The 9,715-nt window shown below is 58.7% G+C and overlaps 1 protein-coding gene across 1 annotated transcript; it reads right to left on the bottom strand.

The window, feature by feature from the left end:
* Positions 1-4,759: 4,759 nt before the first annotated feature.
* Positions 4,760-8,332, bottom strand: IL17REL (interleukin 17 receptor E-like). The gene is made up of 11 exons (XM_006876418.1): positions 8,224-8,332; positions 7,967-8,076; positions 7,627-7,741; positions 6,990-7,129; positions 6,839-6,907; positions 6,689-6,743; positions 6,092-6,255; positions 5,922-5,966; positions 5,560-5,617; positions 5,198-5,361; positions 4,760-4,981 (listed from the first exon to the last, which is right to left on the bottom strand). Exons 1-11 carry the CDS (start codon positions 8,330-8,332, stop codon positions 4,760-4,762), a joined length of 1,251 nt encoding a protein of 416 aa, XP_006876480.1.
* Positions 8,333-9,715: the final 1,383 nt, after the last annotated feature.

Here is a 9,715-nt window from a genome sequence, read left to right as displayed (position 1 = left end):
AAAAGAGGAAGACCCCTAACGAGATGGATTGGCCAGGTGGCATCATTGATGGACTCAAGTGTGGCAGCAGTGGTGGGGTTGGCCCAGGATCGGACATTGTTTCGTTCTGCTGTGCATGGGGTTGTTATGAGTCGGTTCCGACTCGATGGCACCTGACAACAACAACAATGCCTAGGGTATCCATCTTTACACATTCTATGCCATTTTTCATAGATTCATGCTTTGTACATCCATGTTCTGATTATGAATGGATGTTTGCAGCAGTTTCTTCTCATTTTGCACTGTGCCCCACCAGAAAAGTAAGGCCCTGAAAGCTTTGCTCCGTTCGTGTCATCACGGTCAACTCTGCTCTGAGGAGGCAGCTCTTCCCCAGTCGTATTTTGAGTGCCTCCCAACCTTCTGGCGCTGTATCAGAAACTGTTCCGTTGCTATTCTCAAGGCTTTCAGTGGCTAACCATGCGGAACTAGACCACCTGTCCTTCTTCCTAGTTCCTTTAAACTGGAAGCTCCACTGAAACCCGTCCACCATGGGGGTCCCTGCTGGTATTTGAAATCCCTGTGGCATCAGATGTTCAAAACGAAATGAGCACAAGTGTTTCACCCTTGCATATCGATACATGTGAACTGGGTTTATGAAGATGTTTGTGTTGTTGTAATTGACTACAGGGATATTTTAATTTAAATTTCTGCTAAGATACAGCACAAAGAGTTTAGAATCATTTTGGTATCACCAGCTCTGACAGTGTCACTGGTGGGGGTCTGGCCCCCACACCCCTTGTACCCCCCTACATAGCCTGCCGTCCAGGGATCCCATTGCCTGGAGTTGGTACCTGCTGGCTCTGGTCACACAGGTAGTGAGTGTTTGAACTGAGCCCTACTCCATACAGTTCTCCTTGTGGGCCCAGGCTCCCCAGGATGGAGAAGGGGTTGGCCCTAAGCAACTACCTGGCTCCCATGGGGCGGAGCGTCTAAGTGTCATCTAAGTCCCTCCCGAGGTAAGGAAGAGGAGTCTCAGTGAAGGCTAGGGCGTGCAGGTGTGAGAGAGACACATATTCTGGGATCCTGGGGGTAACTAGACCAGGGCTGTGTCCCCAAAGACCTTTCCCCCCAATAAGGAATGAACCTGCCATGAGAGAGAGGGCAGAGTGGGAACGGCCCCACCTCAGCCTCTGCCAGCGGTGGAGGTTCTATGCCCCTTAACTCCATCCTTGCTCCACCCCTTCAGGGTTCTGGGGACGTGTAGCAGGGCGCCCCTCCCCCTCCACAGCTGCTACTCTCCTCCTTTTGCCCTCCAGGGCCTGTAAGCTAACCCGAGTCTAGTCTCCCAGGACAGTCCCCTCTTCAGAGGGCCCCGTGGTGGGTGAGAGGTCAACAGCCCAACCCCAGCAGCTGCTTCCCCTTCCCTCAACACACACAACCCACAACCCTCCCCAGTCTGTCTGCAGGGACTAGGTGGAACCCCACCATGAAATGAACCGGGGGGTGGTGGTGGTGGTTGAGGTAGGGAGGGGCAGCGGTGGTGGAGGTGGGGCTGTGAGGGTTGTGGAGGGGAGGGGAGACACCAGCTGGACTCTCCACCCTCTGTGCCCCTTCTTTCTAGTGGGGCTGCCCCAGGGGGGTGGGGGGTGCACATGGCCCAGCCTCAGTGACCTGCCAGTGGTCAAGGAGGATGTCATGCTGAGGCACTAGATAATGCTAATGTTTGTTGAGGTGCAAGTGGCCGAGGAATGCCCCTCACCCCAGGCTCCCCTGAGCTCTCCATCCACACCCCGCAATGCTGGTCCTCTGTCTCCTCTGTGTAATCAGCTCCAGGTGGGGTGGCCTGAGATGGGACTGAGAAAGCCAGACTGGGGGCTGGACTAGTCGGTGTGGTGTGTTTCCATCTGGGCCATGCTAGGTGCTCAAGAGGAGTGGGTGGGTGGATGGGTGGGTGGGTGGATGGGTGGGCGGTTGGGTGGATGGATAGACAGGCAGGTGGATAAGATGGATGACAATCAGAGGCTCTCCGGTGTTCAACTGTAAAGCAGGGCTGTCTGCCCCAGCTGTTGGTGACCTGCCTCCCACTGCCCTTTCTGCGATCTGACCACATTCATCAGAACTCTGCTCCAGGACACGCAGGGTTTCCAGTAGACCCATCCTATCACTGACCAAGGCAGTGGACCCACTGGGCTGCAGGCCACTGGTGTTGCTCCAGGACCCTAACCTGGAGGTGAGGACTGTGTGCCCAGTACAGGACCCGGCACTGAACACGTCTGCCACCTGGTGGCAGCATTCAGAAGTCCTCCACATAAGGCGTAGATGGGACCTTAGCATCCCCCACTCCCCAAAATCCTTAGCCCTGGAGAGGAACAGAGTCATTGTTTTGGTGTGGGCCCCAGTTTCCCCATCTGTGGGCTGGCCACGGCTAAGGTGAGGACATGACAGTGGCCTGTACTGGGTCAACTGGGAGCTGAGCCCAGAGACACCCCCCTTCCTACCTCCACTGGGAAAGGTCCGGACTGAGCTTTCTGTACTTATCGCGTCTTGACACTGGGGCCCGGCCAGGGGTGGCTCAGCCTGGGTGGGACTCTAGTGCCCATCCCTTGGCAGTTGGGGAGGGCGCATGAGAGGCAGACGGCGGTCTCCAGAGCACCCCAACCCTCTACTCCTGGGGTGAGGAAGGTGATGAGGGCCGAGATCCCACCCTGCGCCCTTCCCTCGGGTGGTGGTGGTGGCACCTGGAGTCTGGGGGTGCCTCTTCCTTGTTTGACCTGGGCACCCCAAACCCACCCTCAACATCCCAGCCTGACCTGGGCCTCTACAGAGTAACACGCTATCCATCACTGGTGGTACCCCCTGACCCCAGCAGTCCCCAAGTCTGCCCCTGTGACTTCCCTGTACAAGCTAGGGTAGACCTGACCCCTGCCTCTCCCAACCTGACTTGGGGTCCATCACTGGGTGGGGATGACTGAGGGGCAGGCATGCAGCCTGGGCACTGGACCCTCACACAGGACTTCCACTGAGTCCCAAGAGGTCACCTGAGTTTCTGAGGGATCCTGAGAGGAGGGGTCACTGGGGGTGGACCCCACAAACACACACGAAGCGAGGCAGTCGGGGGTGTTGATGCTAGTGTTCCGAGAAGTTCTGAGTTCCAGCTGGGCAGGGCAGGCTCCTTCCTCATTTGTGTCCCATCTCCTTCCCTCAAAGGTCCCCTGTCCAGCCTTCCTCTGGCAGACCACCATTGTGGAGGGGCCTTCAGGATTGCTTCTTTGGGCCTTGGAGGTTTCTGTGCCCATTTGACCTGTCATCTTCCTCCTTGTCTCACCCCAGGGACCACCTCTCCAGCTGACCCCATCTCTGTCCAAAGGGAAGAGACAAGCGGTGCTCAGATGGTACACAGCTATTTACTGAGTGAGGTTCACATGGCAACTTCTCTTGTAGTCCTGGGGCATAGGGTCACCAGGGACAACAGTTCCCAGAGCTGCGGGCAGAGGAGACAGGAACCTCAAGGTGACCATGGCCGGGTAGAGGGGATAGCCAGGGTGAGGGCCTGAAAGTGGCCAAGCAGGAGTGGACAGTGATGTTGCAGGGGAGCAATGGGAAGAACTGTGGGCTGCTGCATGCGGGAGTCCCTGACTGTGTAGTCAGTGGACACCGGGGCAGCGCAGGGGACAGATGTGAGTCACCAGCCCTCCGCTGGGACCTTTCACCAGGGACACTATGACGCTGCAGAGATGGGTAGCACACAGGGTCTCCATGAGTCCAAAATGCATGTCACATCCAGCAGGTGGCCACTGAGGCATGGAAAGTGGCCAGTCCTTGATGGGTGGACCCTGGTTCAGTGTGAGGTGCTTGGGGTATAAGCTGGAGGTGGTCTTCGGTCACTCCCCCACAGGACTAATTCTTCAGCTGTGCAAAGGAATATTCTGGACAGGTGCCAGGCAGGAGGCCACTTGTCCAGACCCAAGTCTTAGGCCAGGTACCTACTTGTTACTGATGAGACAGAGGGATTCAGGTCGCAGTCTTGTGGGTGACAGCTAGAGACAGACAATCCCCAGGGTCATCATCCAAACACCAGGCCTCTGTGGCCTGCCATCTGCTGGAGAAGACCCTTGCCTTGGAGAGGACCCCAGGAGTGGCCAGGAAGTTCCTCTGTGTGAGGAGACTGGGGGTGCACATCTGCAGGTGCCTGGAAATGCTAGGACTCACCCTGCAAGGGTCGTAGGTCACCTGACCACACCTCTCATTCCAGCTTTCTAGCCTGCAGCTCTTTGACTATGCACATCAGCTGGCTGCTTCCACACTCGCCTCTGCCTGTCCTCATCTCCGGATGGTCCTGAGCCAGAGGTCACAGTCCTGGTCAGTACCCACCATCCACATGGCTAGCCCTATCCTCAGGACAGGGTCCTCTCCCAGGGCAAGTGGGACTCTGAGAATCTGTTGGGCAAGGAGAGGCCGTGGGACCTCTTGAATCACTGGACAGTTGGAATCAGGGTCACGGGAAGTGGACACACCAGGAGGACAGCCCTTCAGAGGGATTCAGAGTGGTGGGGGGGAGGGAGGCTAAGGCGCCCTGGGTAAGGTCAACAGGCAGCCCCACCCACCCCCACCCCCCAGACTCCACCCCCAGGCTCCGGCGCCAGGCAGGCCACGCCCTCCACAGCCACGGTGAGTGCAGACCGACTGGATGGACTCACCACACTGGACGTCGCACTGTTGCTGCGGGACGGAGAAGTGCACGTCGGTCCTCCACCCCTGTAGGCGCCAAGCGGTTGTTCAACTAGCCAGCGCTCTCGGAACGCAGCCCAGCCCCGGGGCTGCCGGGTGAGGCTGCCGAGCACCCATATAGCTTTAGGGAGGGAGTTTTCCCCTGGCGGCTGATGAGGAAACCGAGGTCTACGAGAGGAAGGGGACGACCCACCTGGATGCAGATGCCGGGGGCACAGGCTTCGTCCCGGGGAATGTCCACGAAGGCGGCAGCGTGCTCCAAGGAGGGGTCGCCCTGGTCGGGGTCGGGGTCGGGGTCGGGGTCGGGGACGGGTCAGTCAGAGCAGGCTGCGCTGCGTCTTTAACCCAGGTGCGCACATGTTGCGCGCAACTATAGCGCCCACTTGGTGGCGCTCGCAGCGCCCTAGTGGCAGGATAGGTGCGGGGAGGCGTGTGGGCACGGGGTGGGGCTCCCAGCACCCCCAGCGCGGTTTGCGCTCACCCGACTCACCGAGGCTGCAGGGAGGGGCGTGACCTCCAGCGGCCGGCTGCAATCCGGGAGCACGGCCGTCCTTGGCCGACACAGGCGCACCTGGAAGCGGGCTGGGTAGGAGGAGAAGAAGGTGGCCCGGAGGAGGTCCCGCGAAGGGGCTTGCTGAACTGTCATCTTCCAGGCTGGGGGTATAGGGTGAGGACCCCAAGGGGGAGCAGGCTAGTACCGCATCCCGATTCTCCCAGTTCACCCCAACTAGGAGAGCACCTCGATCAACCCACTAGGCCAGCACCCTGACACGGCCTCCACTCCTCACCCCCTTTACCCCCGCTGAGGAGCCTTCACGGCAGTCCCCTCCCGCGGCCTCATTTAGAACTCACCTGGGAAGCGCCGCTGTGCAAACGGGCACCGCACCCCAACTCCCCCGTGTGCGGAGAACTGCGGAGGGAGGGGCTCCCTGGTGTGCGTGTGGGAGTCAGCCCCCCAGGGCCAGGCCCCGCTCCCGCATGGTGGGGGCAGAGCGCTGGGGCTGGCCCTCCCGCCACAAGGCCCTCAGCTCCGCCTCTGCTAGACCAGGATAAGGTCTGAGGAGCACGATGGTGGGCACGGTCGCTGGGTCCAGGGTCTGGACAAGTCGTGTGTGTGGGGGGCAGCTGCAGGCTTCCTTATTACCCGCAGGTCTCCCCCTCCACCCTGTCCACCCCGTACGGGCAACCCAGGGCCGGCTGCTGAGCCCGCTCACCTTAAGACAGAGCTGGGGCTGAGTGTCCACTAGCGGGTACCGTACCTATGGGACGCTCAGGTCAGAGACGGCCACCCCCCAGGCCCCGCCCAGGCCCCGCCCCCCGCAGGACTGGCCCAGGCCCCGCCCCCCGCAGGACTGGCCCAGGCCCCGCCCCCCGCAGGACTCACCTTGCCTTGGACTGGCCGTTCAGAGCCCTCCAGGTCATTGCAGGGGGTCCTGGGCCCCGCGCGCCAGCACAGACTCACGCGGCCGCTCACTGGGCAGGTGGGCTCCCAGCTCAGCGCCTGGCTCTCTGGGTGGTAGTAAACCGCGTCCCACAACGCCTCCGTGTCTACAGGGTCTGTCCGAACCCGTCAGCGCCAATGGCTGGGACGGCTATCCCCACCACAACCACTGGACTCGGTGACGTCGAGGCCAGGGTCTCGGGATGGGATGTGGGTCCCGGAGCCTTGGCCTGAGTCCACGTGAATGTGACCACAGCCACGTGCGGGGCATAGCCACGTGCAGGTTCTGCCACCTGGAGGGGCTTGCACAGGTCACGCCCTTGGCTACCAAGAGAGACTCAGGGGGTTAGGCCCCCCACACCTCAACACCCCCTCCCATTTCGGTCTTCACAACTGGGACAGGCCTGCTTCCTACCCTTGCACTCTCCTCCACCTTCCTCTGTCCTTGCTCAGACCCTCCTGAACCTCCCTCCCCCACCAGGCTGCCAGGGACTAAGAGTGGGTCCGGACAGAGAGCCTGGACGACGACTGGGCACTTACCATCTTTGAAGGGACAGGTCTGGATCCGCACTGCATCAGGGGTTGAAGACCAGCCCTGCAAAGAGAGCATGGGTCAGCCCAGGCTAAGCCACTGCGCTGACCCCAGCCTGTCCCTCATGCCCCCTCCCATTCAGGGCCACTCGCACTGACTTCCAGGCACAGACAGGGCAACTCTTGACTGTAGGGCAGAGAGACCGTCCGGGACCCATTGGCAGTCACCTGCAGCAAGGGAAGGGGTTGAGGGGTCTGGGGCTGGGTGGTGGGTGGGGCGCAGGAGTGGGTATGTGGATGGGGAACTCACCCGAACTGGGGGACCCATGTCTTCACAGATGAGGCGTCTGAGGCATAGCCGAACATAGTAGTCGGGGCTCCTGGGGATGTCCGGCACCTGCACCAGGATGGCCTTGCGGCTGCGGTTCACCTGAAAGGTGAGCTTGCCGGCTACAGGGGTGGTAAGTGAGGCCATAGTGGGGTCAGAGCTGACAGTCCTGGTCACTGGATCATGGATACAGGGCTCAAGGATACAGGGCTCCATCTGCCCAAAGAGCCTGGAGGTGGTGGCCTCTGTCTCAGACATTGGGTTTCATCTACCTGAGAGCCCAGGCGGAGGGATCTTCCAGGGACAGGGGACTTGTAGAGACTCACCCATGCAGTCAGGCAAATTCCTCCCCACATCTTCATCTGTGCAGTCTGCAAATGCCAGAGGCTGGTGGGCAGGCCCCTCGACCCCCAGTTGGACCTCTGCCCTCTCCACCTCTGGAAATTCCCTTTTCTAGGGAGTCAGGACCCGAATAAGGCCAAATGGGCAGCTGAGAGCTGTCCAGCTTGTGGACCTGCCCAGGTCCCTCCCTGGTCCTTTCCCTGTCCCTCCCTGGCTGATCCTGCCTGTCTGAACAGGTAGATGGCAGCTGTGCCCGCCTGGGCTCATGGGCTCACACCTTCCACGTGGTACTGACGGTCCAGCTGAACACCACAGAAGTGTGGGACAGTCCTCAGGGTGAGGTAGAGTCTCTGGGCCACGCTCACTTTGAAACAGTCGAAGTGCACCTGGAGCTGGGTCAGCGATAGGTGTTGTTCGGGCACACCTGACCAGCTGCTCATCTTCCCTGAGCCTGGCCTCAGATGGCTGGACCCCCAAGATGGGCAGTGTCTCATGCAGCCTGGAGGTGGGGTGGCACGGGGATGGGGCAGCCAGGACCAGGACACGGTACAGCATCTGCTGTAGGCAAAGGCTTGGGAGATGGACTGGCAGGGCCAGGGGGCCCTAGACATCCTCACCTGCTGCCCCACGTGAAGTCGGCGGGAGGCCGGGGACACCCGCATTCCCTGACATTGCACCTCTTGGGTGTCTGGATTCATGGTACACACCTCCAGGCCCCTCAGGTCCTCTGGGGTGAAGGGAGGGTGGCAGGGCCAGAGTCAGGCTGGGCACCCCCACGATGACTATGCAACCTTTGTGAGGTTGGCAACACCCGTCCTGCGGCTCCTACCCCAAGGCTTTGTGTCCTGGGTGTTACTGTGAGGAACCATCTCACCTTGCAGCATGAAGGAGGCACGCACACGCAGGTGCAGGGAACACCCTTCGTGAGAGTCACACTTCATGCCTGTGGACATCTCCAGGGACTCCAGGATGGACCGCGACATGGACATCGGGGGGACACGGCAGAAGTGATTGAAAATGTTCTCTGGGGAGAGGGAAGGGGTTGTCACAGTGGTGCCCGAGAAGATGCGGGGAGAGATATGGGTGCTACATGGACTGGGCAGGGGGCTTGTGCTCCTCACTGTCTCCCCAGCCCCACACTAAAGTCCTGCTTGTTGGTCACCAGACACGGGGCCAAAGCAGGAAGCAGGATGCTCTAATTCTGGATCTGAATGGTGGACGCTCCATCGCTTGTATTTCAAGTTGAGCTACAGAAAACGCCCTGTTGGCAGCGTCTTAGACATGACCTTGGATGTGGGCTCTGAGGTCAGTGCAGTCCTTGGGCCTGTCCACAGCGAGCACTGCATTCACAAAGGTAGAACTGTGCTCAACAGCCTGCTTCAGGGTGCAGGGGGCTGTGTCCACACCAAACACTGAGTTGTTTCGGACTCCCAGCGACCCTGTGCAAAGCAGAACGACACACTGCCAGTCCCGGCGCCATCCTCAAAGTTTTTATGTTTAAGGCCATTGTGCTGCCACTGTGTCAGTCCATCTTGTGGGGGTCTTCCTCTTTTTTGGTGACCCTCCACTTTTCCAAACGTGATGTCCAGTTCCTTCTGATAATATGTCCAAAGTACGAGAGGCGAATTTCCACCATCTTTTCTTCTACGGATCATTCTGGCTATACTTCTTCCAAAACGGGTTTGTTTGGTTTTCTGACAGGCTATGGTACTTCCAATATTCTTTGCCAATATCATAATTCAAATGCATCAATTCTTTTACTGTCTTCCTTATTCATTGTCCAACTTTCACATGCATATGAGGTGACTGATAATACCATGGCTTGGGTCAGGTGCACCTTAGTCCTCAAATGGACATTTGACACCCATGAGATACCTTGATTTGACATGAGGCCAGGACAGAGCACTAGAGAGGAGAGAGCAAGACAGAGAAGGGACTCGGGGTCTCCAGTGGGCACCCCTCAAATATTCAGCAGAGCGGAATACTGAATATATTGTCGACTGCCAGAGGAACAAACACGTGTGTCTTGGAGAAAGGACAGCTAAAACACTCCTTGGAAGTGACCACGGCGAGACTTCGTATCAGCCTCTGAAGACGGACATTATACTTGGTAAAGTAAAAGGTCAACAGAAGAGAGGAAGCCCCTCAATGAGATGAATTAGCACAGTGGTTGCAACAGTGGATTCAGACATAGGAAGGATGGTGACTTTGGCAGGACCTGTCAGCCGTTTGCTCTCTTGTACACAGGGTGGCTATGAGTCAGACCTGATTTGACAGCACCTGACCCAACTATCAACACTCATTCATGGAAGCAGCAGTCAAGAAATCAAATGATGTATTGCATTAGGCTAATCTGCTGCACAAGA

This window comes from Chrysochloris asiatica, unplaced genomic scaffold, assembly GCF_000296735.1.
Source record: "Chrysochloris asiatica unplaced genomic scaffold, ChrAsi1.0 scaffold00378, whole genome shotgun sequence".
NCBI classification, from domain to species: domain Eukaryota; kingdom Metazoa; phylum Chordata; class Mammalia; order Afrosoricida; family Chrysochloridae; genus Chrysochloris; species Chrysochloris asiatica.
This window is presented reverse-complemented; position numbering and strand designations above follow the sequence as displayed.